Here is a 16,044-nt window from a genome sequence, read left to right as displayed (position 1 = left end):
GACCTATCAATGTACTAATCCCAAAGAATTTCTTGTAGTTAGTGGTCCACCAAGAAGCAACTTTTCCATCATCTATCGATTATTGACAATTTTATTAATAACAATAATTAAAATGACTACTTTTTAAAAGGGAAAAATGCATTTTTGATTCTTGAGGTTGAAATTGACGTCCATTTGATATGTGAGATTTCAAAATGGACACTTTTATCCTGAAGTTTGGAAAATGTTCAAAAATGGTAATTGAGCTTGTTTGACTGTTAATTGACTGGTAGAAAAATGACATGGCAACAAAATTTAAATTATGTGACAAAAAATTTAAATGATGTGGCAACTTATGTTAATGTTTTATTAAATTTTGCGCACATGAGTTTTTTTTCCCCTCCATGCCCCTACCTTTCTCTCTCATCCCTTCTACTTCTTTTCTTATTCTCATTCCCCGGCGGACTTCTACTTCCTATTTTCTTCTTCTCAAGCTCCGGCAAGGGAGACCTCCTAGACGCTGTCGATCTCCCAGTCTTCGCCGACCTTTCAGTCGTCACTGTGCCAACCGCCGTAGTGCTTCCTCTATTCACCGAAGCTCACCCTCCTCCAAGATCTAAAACATATCTCTTTTGGCAGATGCCGGATACCACCATCTTGTTCTCAGTCGTATCGTCCCGCCGTCTACATACCGTAGCCACACCATATCTTGAACAAACCGTTTCAGATCTCGAAGGAGGGAGAGCGACAGCGAAGGGAGGGAGTACTACGGCGGTTGGCGCGGCGGTGACTAGAGGTCGTTGGTGACTTGGAGGTTGGCGGTGTCCCTCGTCGGAGCTTGAGAAGAAGAAGAAAATAGAAAGGAGAAGGGCACCAGAGAATGAGAAGAAGAAAGAAGGAGAAGGGATGAGAGAGAAAGGTAGGGGCATGGAGGAAAAAAAAGGAAAGAAAAAAGCAGCCGCATCATTTAAATTTTTGGCCACATCATTTTGACGTACCTGTTGATTGGTTATTTTGGGATGAAAAAATCCGGGAAAAAAATGAACCCGACGTGAATCGAACACGCAACCTTCTGATCTGGAGTCAGACGCGCTACCATTGCGCCACGGATCCTCGTTGGGTCAGAAATCATAAACAATATGTTATATTCAGAAAAAAACGGGTTAGGGCTTCCAACGGACGGCTCGGGTTATTCTCGGTGTTCTTCACTCTGCTCGTCCTTATCCAAATTCAACTCAAATTTCGTTCAATTCCTTCATTTCCCGCCTCTTTTGATGGACCAAGCTCGGTCCTCGGGTATGGAAATGAACAGGGTTTTACTCGATTTTCAAGATGCCATTTCCACAATTCAATTCGCTCCCCATTCAAACAATCTCCTTGCTTCCTCCTGGGACTCTGTTAGCGATCATTTTGGTGTTGGAAATTTGTTCAACACTTGTGTCATTTCTTCTCCTTCACTTTGAATGAAGTTCTGGTTCTTTTGCGCAGAGTCTTCGCTTGTACGATGTGGATAGTTCTGCGCCCAGACTTGAAGCTCCCTCCGAAGCTGCGCTTCTGGATTGTTGCTTCCAGGACGAGTCGGTGGCATTCAGCGCTGGTTCTGATGGCTTCATAAGGAGGTTTGGGGGTTCGAAGAACAAACTTTGACTGTTGAATTCTTCTGGGTCGATGTTACGAGATATCACATGCTTGCTTATCTTGAAAATGTGGTGCAGATTGAAATTTTTGGGTGTTGTACTTACAAGACTATGCCATGTTTTAAAGCAATTATACCTGAATTGTACACTGGTTTTCTGGCCATTTAATTGGATAGGAAATGCAAGTCTCTGAATTTAAAAGTGAGGATTTCAAAGATGTTTAGGAAAGAGCTAAGTTCTTAATTAAAAATACTGTTTTTTCCCTTTTGTCTCTTTCCAAACTAGATGGTCAAATTATGTGTTGGTTGATTTCCTAAGAGGATGCTTATTTGTATTATCGTACCTATTATTTATTTGTTTATTGTAAATAAATACATTGTATTATAACAAAAAGAGGAAAATTGAAAAATTACTAGTATTTTGGGTTATGTTACTTTATCCTGCAATAGTTTCTAAAAAAGTTATTGTCGTTGCTGTTCATGACCTGCTTGAGTGTTAACTTAAAAAATTTCCATGTACTTCTTTTTACCTTCAAGTGCGGTGTGGCATTAAGATAAAAGTTCTGTTTTACGATAGCAGTATTATGTGATGGTTAATGGCTCTCAACAAAACTTTTCTAGGTATGACTTGCAATCAGGAATTTTTGATACCATTGGGAAGCATGATGATATTGCAACCCATATTGGATATTATGGTCGAACATGTAAGCTACTTTACGACCTATTACATATTAGTTACATTTTGGTAGGTTATTGAAAATGTCTGAAATTATATTTTGCTTTTAGCATGCATGTTAATTTCTGTATTATATTTTCCTTTAGAACTTGAACCTTGAGTCTCATTGAGCTATTCTCTTAAAAATTAGCAAACTTCATACTGGAACTATCATTATTCCATCTGTTCCTTTTCATTAATATGTAATTATAGACTATAGTTTTTTTTTTCATTAGGTTGGTTGATGCAAGGCATATGCAGAGCTTGTCATTTGTGTGCCATAAGCCAATGGTTTTCTTATAAATAATTTTCTTCCTCTCTTGCTATATTGGTGCTTGTAGATGTTGCTAGATTTTTGCATAAAATTCAACAGAACAGATCTGTGACATAAAAAGTTCCCAAATATTATGAGGAAAATGATAGTCTCTGTTCTGCTGCAAGAGTATTGACGATCATACAGCTTGTTATGTCCTTTAACTTGTATAATTTTTTTTTTTAACAAGAAACAATCTCTTTATTGAAATAATTCAAGAGATATTCAAGGAAACTAACTCAGAAAACACCAAGAAGCAAAAATAACAGCATCCGAGTAATTAGCAAAATGCTATTGTATAGGATCTTTTCTTATTATTATTTTTTTTGGAAGAGACATGTATTTCATTGATAAATGAAATGTACAAAGAGAGGAGAAAAACCCAAGCCAAGGAGCAGTGCTTTTTATAAAAGGAATAGCTATCGTATAGGATCTTTATTTACAAAAGCTTGCAAATGGCCTTTTCCTGCATTATGATTGTGATGGTTGCACATATAAATTCTTTGTGTTGTTCAGAAAAGTTTTGAGGTCCTTTCTTACTTTGGTACTGAACAGAATCTACTCTCTTTGACGACCTTACTTGAATAGGATCCGTTTTATAGGTTCTATCACTGTGTCCTTGCGTTCTAAAGAATCTGCTCTCTTTGTTTTTGTAGGCCAAATAGTATCAGCTGGTTTGGATAGAAAGATACTGTTGTGGGACACACCTACAGTAAAAGCTCTGTCAATTGTAAGAAATATGGGTTCAGATGTGGTGTCCATGTTTATCTCTGGATTTAATTTGATTGTGGCTTCTGGAGTGTGTGTATATTCATTCGAATTAACCTAGAGAAACTAATTCAACTGAAAGATTCTTGTATGAAAGTTGCAGTTGCTTGTGTTAGCTCAGTTCCTTATTGCGAAGGTAGGTTAAGATGATTGGCATGTTATAAAGACATTGTTGTTCCTTTTTGTTGGAATCTTATTCTTTGGAAAAAGTGGACTATGAGACAGGATTGCTACTTTTTTTTTTTTTTTTTTTTTATATATATATATAAACAAATTTGTAGTTTCTTCCAGATAATTTTTTGCTAAATAGTTTGATTGTTGAAAGATACATTTTTCTTTTATTTTTTATTTTGGGTAATATGTACTTTGTGTTAAAACCTAATTAATCAACATCAGGTCAATTTTTGCTCGAATTATGTTGACCTTAGAATAATTTTCCTTGCAGGACATGCAGTTGGATCAGTGGATGGACGTGTAGCTTTAGAGATTTCTTGTCTGGACCGAGCAGATGACATTAGGTTTTTATCATAGTACCCTGCAGCTTTTTCTATCCCTGGCCTACGTGGATGTGCATGCTTATTGCTTAAATTATACATTAAACTTGTTCAAGTTAGTATATAGCATAGTAGCTCTATTGTATTCTCCCAGAGCACTACAATAAAGTAATATTTTGGCGTCGAGTTCAGTTTCATTTAGTTTAGTGTGTGAAATGGAAAACTTATAACTAGTTTAAAGGTATTTTCGGGGAACTATTTACACAAGACTACTTTTTTTTTTTTTTTTTTGATAACTGGAAGTCAGAGCTTTGCTCCCCTATACCCAAGGGCACCCGCACCCGTCCTAAGACATGGACTCGGGAGATATCTAAGGTTTTTGGTATTAAGCTCACTAGAAGATTCGAACTTGAGATCTCTAAGCCAGTATGATCAAGAAACCCCAAACCCACAAGACTACTTTGAAGAACTATTTATAGAAAACTATTTGAACTGTTGCCATGTTTTTTTTGGAAGCTGAATGAATGTTTTTTTGGGGCTTTTACCACCTGACCCCTACAATAGTTGACATCAGAATATTCATATGTAAAAGATCCCTGACCCCTACAATAGTTGACATCAGAATATTCATATGATAAAATATCCCGACCACCATGTTCTGAACCTATAATTCAAAGAGGAATTTTCTTTTCTTTTAATAAGAAACTGTTCAGTGAAGCTTTTAGTTTCAAAAGATGAAACAGAGTACAAAAGAGGAGAGGGGTAAGGAATCAACTTAACCTCTGCGGCTCTGCCCAAGGATTTATCAGAATAGCTTCAATTAGCAGTAATTAAAAATGAAACTTGCAAAGCAATTACGAGAGACCGAACGTAAGCATTCCAAGCCCCACAGTGCAGCCCCAGCCTGTCATAATCCTAGTTAGAACAATAGAGGTATTATTAGGATGCCACAAGTAAAGTTGATCAATTGAGGTCATAATGCTAGCACCTGAAGCAACATAGCACCAGACGTTTAGATGATTAATGCCTTCTCATTTTAGTTATGCGTTACGCTGGCTTGAGGAGAAAGAGACGAGTGGAAAGATTCCTTTCCGGCCATCTGTCTGTGGTGTTGAGACCTTTGGGTGGGGACTGCAAGAAAACTTTGATCATTTAGGAACATTTCCTTTTTAGGTCAAATTAGTTAGATCCTTTTGAAGTTTGCAGTTGCGAAGGCTTAAGATTTTCATGGAAAAATTCCAGATAATTAATCAACCTGGCAAAAGGGTTTTGCCAGTCAAATAACTGCTTTTATGTTTAAGAACTATTTTGGTAGAACATTTCGACCAGGGTGTTTTCGTATTGTGCATGTATTCGAATGTCAATTGTGTTATCTAGTGCATATTTTTTGTGTCATGTTTAAGCTGAACCTTAATGAAATTTGAGTTATTTGTTTGGCTGCTGAAAAGTTGCATTGCTATATCATGCTAAGCAGCTTTCTATTACACAAAAAATAATTAAATTAAATATACTTTCCTATTGGAAATGAAATTTAATATACTGTACCTGACAACATAAATGCCTTAGCTCTCCAGAACCATGGCGTACCTTTAATTTTCATGATAGCTTGGCATTTATTTTGTATTCTTATTTATATTCTTTATATTTTTCGTAGTGGCAAAGAAAAATATTTATGATTTTCCTCGACCATTTTTTGGCCTTCTGTAATTATATTTGGAGTGCATCATTCTTACGAATTATTCCTTTTATTTTTTTGAGCAGATATATTTTCTGGTGTCACCCAAAGTCAAAGGCTAGAAGAAACCATTTGGAGTCTGTGAATGCTATTGCGTTTAATCCAATGTATGCATTATCATTCCTTTCCTGTTCATTTGGCAACATCTCTTGCTACGTTATTTTGATTTTATATTTTCATTTAGACACCACGGCGCTTTTGCTACGGGTGATAATGAAGGCTTTGTCAGTATATGGGATTTCCACAGCAAGAGAAGACTACTTGAGGTATCAGTTATTATTTATCCAGTTTAATTCATTTTTGTCGTTATTAAAGTTGTTTCTTATATCAAAAAGACTTAGAAGGAATGAGTTCAAACCTATAATGGCCACCTATCTAGGAATTAACTTCTTATGTGTTTCCTAATCCTTGGCAATCAAATGTAGTACGGTCAGACGGTTGTCCTGTGAGATTAGTCGAGGGTGCGCAAGCTGACCTTGACACTGAGAAAATATTTTTTTCTTATTCTCAGGACTCTTTAGGATGGATGGTACTACCAAACCATCGGTCTCACTCTTCTCTCTCTCATCCTCTCCTCAGCCTTTTTCTTGACCAGTGTTTTTCAAAGCATGAGGTGCACTAAAGCGCAATAGCGCAATAGGGTTCAGGTGTGAAGCAAGAAAAATAAACAAGAGCTTTCTATTTTGGTGGACAACTTTTGTGAATATTAAAATATTGAAAGATTAGAAAGTAGTGCTTCTTCTGTAATAGTGTTTAAAGAACAAGTTTTTTCATGTTTTGCCATTTTTCAATATGGTCTTTTTTCCTATCTGCTTTCGGCTAGCAGCTGAGCCTTCCAAGCAACATCAAGGAATAGCTAGAATCTATCTTTATTCACCACCCTTTCAAGCATGAGAGAGCAATTTTATGGATGAACATCAACAAAGCTTTCATTTGGATTATCGTGAAAAAGAGGAACTCAAGAACTTTCAAAGATATTGATCTTCAACATCAACATCTAATCAACTCTACATTGTTTTTGGCTTTATCTTGGTGCAAATATGTATATCATTTCCTTAACTACAGCTTGAATTCGCTCATATCCAACTAGAGAAGTTTTTCTCTCGTACCCAACTGGAGAAGTTTTTTTGTAACTTCATTGGATAGAATTTGTTTTGTTTTTTGTAATTTCATTGTAATTTTTTTAAAAATATATATAAATGAAGAGCCTGAAGCATAGAGGTGTGCCCCACCAGTGACATTTTGAAAAGCATGCCTAGGCACCTGCCTCCTCTTGGTCGATAGAAGGCTTTGAGATTGGTAGAGTTGAAGCTCATGTTATCCATGACATGACACGTTCCTTATATCATCTATTTATGAAAAATAGAAATTTTCTAATCTCTTTAATTGGGTCAAAGTCTTTGGGTTTTCTTGGGACTCAAAATAAACCAGAAGAAATTAATGGTGATAGGAATCATTATGGAGTCATGAGGTGGATTTTATCTCTAGACTTTCGGGTGTAAGGCAACCATCCTCCCTTTATCCACCTCTTCTCGATGCCTTTATGGTCAAGGTATGAAGGATTAAGCTAAAGTTTTGAGGGTATGTGTCATGAGGTGAATTTTATCAAGTTTTGAGCGCTCCTTTGGCTACTATGGAAAGAGAGGAATGACAGAATTTTTGAAGAAAAAGCGGCTTTGGTATATTCTTTTTGTGTGAATATTAAGCATACGGCTTCTTGGTGGGCTTCTATCCACAAGATTGGAAAATTGCGATTGTATAGTTTTTAGGGGAGGGTTCTCTCTACTCTCCGCCTTTTGTGTTTCCCCTTTTCTGAGTTTGGTTTTGAATATGTCCTCTTTGTTTCTTATATATAAAAAAAATGGTGTGTAGTGTTTTGGGTGCTTCGGCTAGAAAGGAAAAGGCTGAAAGCCTTTGGCCAACTTCATGTTATTGCTTTTGTTTCTTCAGTTTTGGTAGCTTAGCTTTCCCTTCTTGGAACAATTACCTTCCCTCTCTCATAACTTACTTTCATTTGAGGAGACCCCTTTATAATCTTGAGTTCGGATTTATTTTTGCTTCTTTGTTGTCGCATGATATTTGTCCTTTCTCTAATTTTAGCAACTCTCACGTTTGGAACCTAAATTCCTTGCAGGTTTTTCTCCTACAAATATCTTTTCTACACTTTGATTGTTCGTCCCTCTTGTCCCTCTTTCTCTTGGTTATCATACATAAGGTGACTTTTCTCTTGTCCCATAGCCTTGGGAAGGCGAAGGGTCAACACCTTGGATTTTGTCCTAAGAACTTCCTCTTTCGTGTTAGCCCTTGATAGCTTGTCATGTATTAGGCGGGCGCCGGAGGACTTGGATCATATTACATAGAAATATCACTTTGTTCAGAATATCTAGAGAAGATTTTTGAGATATTTGGTATTAGCTTGGCTTCTAATAATAAATGCAGGGATGGTGAAGGAGGGTCCCCCTCGTTTGATTTTATGCTTTCAGAGGAGCCTGAGATAGCTTCCATTTTGTCATTATTGCATCTGGTTGTTCTTTGTCCTGATTGCAGGGAAATTTTTCTTGCACGTCTTTGTACCTTTATTTGGTTTCATTGTCTTCTCCCTCATCATGAGTTTTGTTCTCTCGTCTTTGTGGAAGCTTCGTTTTGTTCTCTCATCACTATGGCAAACTTAGCTGGTAACTTAGTTCATTTGGTTTCAGTTGCCGAGATTTCCAAATAGTGTGGCTTCCTTATCTTACAACTGCGGAGGGGAACTTTTGGCTGTTGCTTCAAGTTGTACGTTTCAAGAAGCAAGAGAAAGGTCCGTTATTAGCCATTCTATTCATTATCTTTCTTACTTTGTACTTATTTATTTCCAATGGCATTATTATCTTCTGTTGATGCTGTTTTGTAATAACGATGGAGCACTGCAGTAATATAACCTGACTATTGGAGGTGGTAGATAACCTATTTGCTACGCTGTCTCTCAAAATATTAGAAACAAGTACGTTAATAATAACCAATTACGAAAATAAGAAATAAGAATGTTATTATTTCAAAGTATTGCAGGATAAATTGCCATCCTAAGAGGCTTATATCGGCACTTTGGGAAGTCCTCCTCAACCTATCACTGAGTTTTTAAGATTCTCATAGGTGGGACTGTCTTCGTATGATATTTTTGTTTTTCATTCTTCGTGTGTGTGTGTATATATACACATCAATTTTCTATAAATTTGAAAACTTCCAAATCCTTATAGCCATTATCCTTCTGCAATAATTTTTGCTGAGAAGAATGCTTTAAATCCTCTAGTCTTTTAGTTCTTAAACTTAAAATAAAATTATCATTTTGGTCATTTTTATTATTCTACTGTTGATTATATTTAACCAATGAATGACTTGACTTAGAATATGTATGTTAATGTACTAACACGACCATGTATTAAAGCTACATAGGTAGATTATGGTGCGTATTGAGGCTGATGTTGACATGTTTTACATGTGTGCTCACCACTCAATACCTACTACAAGTACAACTACAACTAGTCATACATCTATTAAATAATCGATTGTCATAAGAATAGTATACCTTTCTGTCGAATCATATGTATGTTTTATGATACATCAAGTTTTTTGGTTTTTGTTATAATGTTTGTTGTTAATTTGGCCTTTTCTCACATTTGTACAGCAGAGAAGATCCTCCTCAATTGTTCTTATACGTAATGGAGCACAACAATATCCAAAACGTTGCCTCCCAGTAAAGGTAATAAATCATCCATATTTTTAGCCTCGCAACTTTAACTAATTAATGTTTTGCTTTGGTCTAAACTTTATTCTTAAAATTATTTTAGTTCTTATCATTTTCTATTAATCATCCAATAAAAATCATGTTTCAAAACTCAAACATCTAACGTTGAACTTCCATACTTAAATACAGTAAAAAGCTGAGTATAAATTGTCATATTGAAATTGGCCTTAAATTCGTATTCCTCTTGTTAATAACTTCTAGTCGAAGTATCTCAAATGTGTGGATAAGTTTAGCGTTGTATTGATTGAAATTAATATTTTAATTTTTCAGAAGGCGTCCTATTACTATTTTCCAATACCATATGGGCCTCAAAAATTGGTGCATTAATACTTAGAAAGTCAAGGAAAGAGCACCACAAGCAAAGTGTTGTATTGTATGAATTTGGTGTTAGTGTATTATTTTCTAATTTTAAGTTTTTTTTTTCTTTCCTTTTCTTCCTTTTCTACTACATACATTCCTTCTCTCCACAGCCAATTTGTGGCGATAATCTTCATATTAGGTGTTAATTTAGTTAATTCGTAGTGTTATATTTTCAATTTAGTTTTTATCGTTTGAAAAGTTATAATTTAGTCTAGTGTTTTAATATGTTTCAAATGTATTTTTTTTGGTTAATGAATGTTAAAATTAGTTTAGGATAAACTTACATGGTATAATTATTTATGATTTGAGGATTTGACATAAGTTTTGAATTGGAATTAGGTCATTTAAGAGAAGTTCTTAATTGTTCATCCTATTGAAAAAAAACAATCATAGGATAGAGACATATTATTTGGACATTTTCCAATATGTGCAAATCTAAAGTGTGTTTTTGGGCGTGGTAGAATGAGTGATTTTGAGAAAAGAGATTTGGGTATAATTGATTTTCTAAAGTTATTGATATTAAATCAATTTAAAGTAATTTTAAACTTTCCTAATTTTAATTTTTTAATTTGCTAAACATGGTTAATATTAAGGGTGAGCATGGAAGACTGAAAAATTGAACCAACGTCAGTCGGTCGTCTTAAAAGATGAATCAGTCGATCCTCACAACAAGTCAGTTAGTTAGTTCTTCCAAAATCAAAGGAATCGGCCGATTGATTGACTTATTAGAAAAAGGGAAAAAAACATAATAAAATTCCATTCCAACATCCCATGAGAGAGGTGAATTATATAGAAGTATTTATATACTTTTATTTGTTTATTATTATATTTTATTTTTTTAACCATTTTTCTAGAAAGGTGGAGAATCATCCTGAGAATCAAGATGACTTATGGTTTCCCAAATATCTTTAGGGGTCGCGAAAGAGGTGACGTGGGGCTCAAAGGAAGTACACAAGTCATCTCATTTGAAGCTAAACACTTCTCATCTTTTATAGGAAAATATCTTGGGAAATTGAAGCGACCCATCCACATAAGCACAAAATTTTTTCCCGAGCAAAAGGCCCACCTCCATAGGGATGGAAGGTTGTTTTGGCACAGGCCTTAAGAAAAGGTCATTCACTAGGACACTTTACTTCTCTAAAACACTCTCGACGTTTGTCGACGGGTCGTCCACAATGCTACTAAATTGATAGTTGCTCTGTCCATTTCTTCTTTTTCCATTTCTCTCTTTCTCATCTCATTCATTCTTTTTCTTTTTTTATTATGTTTTTATCCCATTTCTTCTTTTCATTTATGTTTTCTCTCTCCACCTTTGTTCTCTTTCTTCCTCCATGTTCTTGGGAAATTGACTCAAATCACATTCAAAAGTTTTTGAAATGCTCAAATGATCCACCCTTTAAGAATGTGTCCAAATGACCTACTTTCAGCATTAATGATGTGTCAGAGGAGATAAAATGACCAAAATGCTTTTAATTATAAGACATGACTGTTGGAAAAAACCTCGGCCGGGGTCATATTAATTCTTGCCCGGGAATCATTTAATTCGCAACAACCATTGCCCTTAATTTTTCTGCTGTTGATTTCTTCTTAAGATTGGACTACATTTGAAAAGTACTGTTTCATTTGCTTTGATTTTCAAATAGGTTGTCATTTTTAAATTTAGTTTCGTATTTCGGCATGATTCTGTGAAGGTTGACTATTAACTTCGGGCGAGAGTTATGGTTTTCCGGTCGAGTTTCATAAGAAACGATGAACCTCGGGCGGAGTTTCGTAGGTTTCGTCGAGGTCAACGGTTGGTGATAGAAAAAGTTGATGCAACCTCAAAGTTTCTAAGCCTCTGTCATTTTTCCCAGGTTCGACCTTGGGCGAGGTTGAGCCCGAGGTAATTGAAAGAGGCTTAACCTCGAGTGAGGTTTCTCGAGGTTGAGCCTCTTTCAATTACCTCGGGCTCAACCTCGCCCGAGGTTGAACCGGAGAAAAATGACAGAGGCTTACCAAACCTTGAGCGACGTTTCAAATCTCTTCAACCTCGCTCGAGGTCCATCCCACTTCGCCCGAAATACTTCTTCGTCTTCAACGTCCCACCACACCACCTCAAACATTTCAAATCAAACTCCCACAGGCACAGACCTCAATTCCAACATAAACGAAAAATCGAAGAAAAAATAGGGAACGAAACAAAGAAGAACACCAAAAAACAAAATCAACAGAAAAAAACCTAAATTGATGCAATATTATACATGTATTTGTTCGTCTTCAACCTCCCACCACACCACCTCAAACATTTCAAATCAAACTCCCGCAGGCATAGACCTCAATTCCAACATAAACGAAAAATCGAAGAAAAAATAGGGAACGAAACAAAGAACACAAGAAAAAACCTAAATTGATGCAATATTATACATGTATTTTTTCATCTAAACATCGAAAAACTAAATTGACGCAAATAAACACCATTCAACTCCTTAACACACATAAAATCGAAGCCAATCACCAAGAGAAGCAAAACTGAAGAAGAAATTCGAAGGGACTGCGAAAAAAAACCAAGAAAACGAACTGAGGCTGAATATGGCGAAGAAGGGGGAAAGGTAGCGCGGGCGGTTTGGTTTTTTGAACAAAGGGTAGTACTGTAATTTCGCTACCTTTTAAAATTAATTAAATATTCAAGTGTCATTTAGGTACATTTTGAGGGGTGAGTCATTTGAGCATTCCACAAACTTCCTCTCTTCTACTCTTCCCTTCTCTTTTTTCCCCTCTCATCCCTTTCTTATCTTTCTTCCCTGCATTTCAATCACACACCACTTATTTTTGAACAATTATGATTTCATATTTAGTATCTTCTAAGAACCTACGAAATCGACTGAAATCAACTATGTCGGTTTTCGACGTCGGAGTTGGCCAAAATCTGACCCCGACCGACTGATGCTGACCCCTAGTTAATATAAAATGAAGTGATATTGACATGGCAAAATCAATCTCAAACACATTCTAATCACTTTTGTAAAATCAATTATAGTTAAATATCTTTTTCCAAAATTAGTTTGTTTACCATTACTCCACCCTAAATTGAATAGATTTTAAAGTAAAGCATAAGCCGAAAAGAATTGAAGAACATTTGAGAAGAAAATGACATTCCTATTTAAATTTGATAAACTCTGACTTTTGGAAAAATGTTTTTTAAGATGATAGATGGATGGGTCTCCTACTTTTTGTCCAATAATTGGTGTGAATCTAAATAATGGATAAAAAGAAAAATCTAAAAGCAACTTGTTGAAGCAAGATTCTGCCGCACTATCAAGGTACAACCATGTGGAAACTGGTCAAGGTGCGACTTTATGCAAAAAGGGACATGCAAAAAGGAAACAAGCACTCCGATGCTCAATTCAGTAAAGGCGCAAGCTTAGTAAGTCTTTCTTGAACCAGAATTGTGTAATTAGGTTGGAGGAATGAAGGTTCTTTTATAGGCGGAGTGAAGGGACATGACCGTTCGGGTCGTTCCTACAAGCGGATGAACGGTTATGGCTATCGGATCTGAGCTCAGTAGCTCAAAGTTTGGTGTCTAATCTTTAGGAGGCTATCTCCGAATTAGCCGAGATGAGCTTAGGAGCTGGGCGAGAGAGGAACTAAGGTGCTCGTTGAAATGAGCTTATGTGACGGTCGAGTTGAGAGGAGAGGTACATGAATGAATCGATACCACATCCGAATGAGAGAGATCCTGAGATTATGGAAGCATGGTTAAGAAAATACTAGCTTAAAATAATTGATAGTTACTACCTATATACTAACAAGGTGTCCCTTCCTTTTCAGTAACTCAATTGTAAGAACTCCAAAGTTAAGCGTACTTCACCTGAAGCAATCTTCGGTTGAGTGACCTTTTCTTGGCGGTGAGAAGTTTACTTCAGACCTTTTGAAGGTCATTTTAGAAGAGTTTTACCTCGGACCTAGCGAAGGTCCTTATTTAGGAGTTTTACCTCGGACGACCATGGTGTAAGTCACTTTTTTGGGTGAGAAATTTACCTCGAAACCTTTGAAGGTTGGTTTTGAGGAGTTTTTTTACCTCGAACTTTGGTGTAGGTCGGTCATGAGGATGAGTAGTTTATCGTGAACTCTTTGAAGGTTGTTTTTTAGGAGTTTTACCTCGAACCTAGTGAGGAGTTTACCTTGGACCCCTTTTAAAGGTCGTTTTTTAGGGATTCTACCTCAAATCCAATGAATGTCATTCTTGAGGAGTTTACCTTGGACCTAGTGAAGGTCATTGTTGGCAAAGGAGTTTACCTTGGACCTAGTGAAGGTCATTGTTGGCAGAGGAGTTTACCTCAGATCATGGGTAGGTTCTTCTTGAGGGGTTTTACCTCGGACTCTGGTGTAGGTCGATCTTGAGGATGAAGAATTTACCTAAAATCCTTTGAAGGCCGTTTTTTAGGAGTTCTACCTCGGACCTAGTGAAGGTCATTTTTTAGGGTGAGAGGTTTACCTTTGACCCTTTGAAGGTCTTTTTTTAGGAGTTCTACCTCAGACCTAGTGAATGTCATTATTAAAGAGTTTACCTCAGACCTAGTGAAGGTCATTGTTGGGGGTGATGACACTAGCTCTACTAGAAATTTGGGTTTCAATGACAGTTTAAAATTGTCATTAACTTAATCTGTCATGGATTAAGGCATAAGGAAAAGGAGAACATGACATTTTTTGAAAATTTGTCATTAATGCATTTACAACTACAGTTATAATTTGTCTTGGATAGATCTTCCATCACAATTAAAAAATGTCACAAAAACTTATTTGATGACAATTTATAATTGTCACTGAAACAATAAAAGATTTTGTTTCCTATGTCAACAAATATTGAATGATGTCAATTTATAATTGTCACGAAATATTTTTTAATGACAATTTATGATTGTCATGAAATGTTTATTAACGATAGTTCAAAATTGACATGAATTTTTTTAATGACTGTTTATAAACGTTAAGAACAACATAATAATAATTATTTAAAATGTCACGAAAACTTTATAGTGATAGTTTTAACGATCAATATTGGCAGTTTTATCTGTCATGAAATTTTTTATATTGACAATTTTTAATCATCATGAATACCTTTGTATTGACAATTTTAACTATCACGAAAATCTTATACATGACAATTATTGTAGTTTTTTTGGTCACAATTTGTGTTTAATAAAGGTTTTGAATGTCAAGAAAGGTTTGTATATAAAATATCATGACTATCATGAAAGAGATTTAATAACATTGTACACATTTTGAAAAAATTCTCTATACTTGTAAATTCTAAAATGTAACAATGTTGCATATAATAAGATCAAACACTACTAGAAAAATGGTCTTCCATGACAATTATGAACAGTAAAAATGTTTGTAGGAAAAAAAAACTGTCAATCATGGAGGCGCGTTATTGACATGTTTATTCAATTACAGAAAAAATGTCATTGTTTCAATAGTTATGACAATTAAATGAGTACTATAAACATTTATAAATGTCAACAAAATATGTTTCGTGACAACAAAAAATTGTCATTGTCGAACTTCTCTTGATTACTCATAACTTTTATCTTAAATAAATGTTGATACGAAAATTGTCATGGTTAAAAGTTTTATGATGGTTATAAAGGTAAATTACAAAAACATAAATTGTCACTATACGAATTTTCATGATATTTAAACCATGTCATTATTAAATGTACCATGACAATTTTAAGTTGTCGTTATACATATTGTCGTTATTGTTTACAGTATGTCATCATTATATGTTCCATGACATTGTTAAACTGTCTGTTGATGCTATTTTTCACCGAGCTCATAGGTCGGTCACGTGCTAACAAGGACGAGCTGCCTGAGTGAACCTGCATAGGAAACAAACACTCTGACGCCCAAGTTAGTTGCAAGCTTGAGCTATTCAAGTCTTTCTCGGAGGAAATTGCATACCTGATCCTTGGGTGGAGTGTCCCTTTTATAGGGGCGAGGGGGGGAAGGAGAGACAAGACTGTTAGGTGGTTACGACAGGCGATTGTAGCTGTCAAGCCCCTCTGGTCGATCCTGAGGTCGACAGTGGTGCCTATCTCCATCTCAGCTCGATATCGACTAGTCCGTCGAGTTCTAATGGTCTGTTTTATTATATAAGGTGCCCCGAACTGAGGTGGTACTTACACGTGTCGAAATTGATTTTGACCACTAACATTGACCCCCTCTCTAGCATAACCTAGTTGTGGTTTGGCAGGGAAGAGTTTAGGAGAATAAAAAAA

At 35.8% G+C, this 16,044-nt stretch overlaps 1 protein-coding gene and 1 non-coding gene across 2 annotated transcripts; one reads left to right on the top strand and one right to left on the bottom strand.

The window, feature by feature from the left end:
* The first annotated feature begins 318 nt into the window (after positions 1-318).
* On the top strand, positions 319-9,974 carry LOC111022027 (mitotic checkpoint protein BUB3.3). Its single transcript, XM_088122118.1, is given in 11 exon segments — positions 319-1,376; positions 1,468-1,598; positions 2,237-2,319; positions 3,300-3,464; positions 3,467-3,547; positions 3,857-3,929; positions 5,667-5,747; positions 5,825-5,906; positions 8,340-8,440; positions 9,305-9,379; positions 9,695-9,974. Coding segments are annotated over 10 exon segments (1,128 nt in total). The 5' UTR covers positions 319-1,118; the 3' UTR covers positions 9,378-9,379; positions 9,695-9,974.
* Positions 1,021-1,092, bottom strand: TRNAW-CCA (transfer RNA tryptophan (anticodon CCA)). The gene has a single exon. It is a non-coding gene; the product is annotated as a tRNA-Trp (tRNA).
* Positions 9,975-16,044: the final 6,070 nt, after the last annotated feature.

The sequence above is a fragment of the Momordica charantia genome (assembly GCF_013281855.1).
Source record: "Momordica charantia cultivar OHB3-1 chromosome 3 unlocalized genomic scaffold, Mcharantia_2.0 BLBB01000003.1, whole genome shotgun sequence".
In the NCBI taxonomy this organism is placed as follows: Eukaryota; Viridiplantae; Streptophyta; class Magnoliopsida; order Cucurbitales; family Cucurbitaceae; genus Momordica; species Momordica charantia.
The sequence above is the reverse complement of the archived record's forward strand: the minus strand, read 5'-3'. Positions and strand labels throughout refer to the sequence as shown.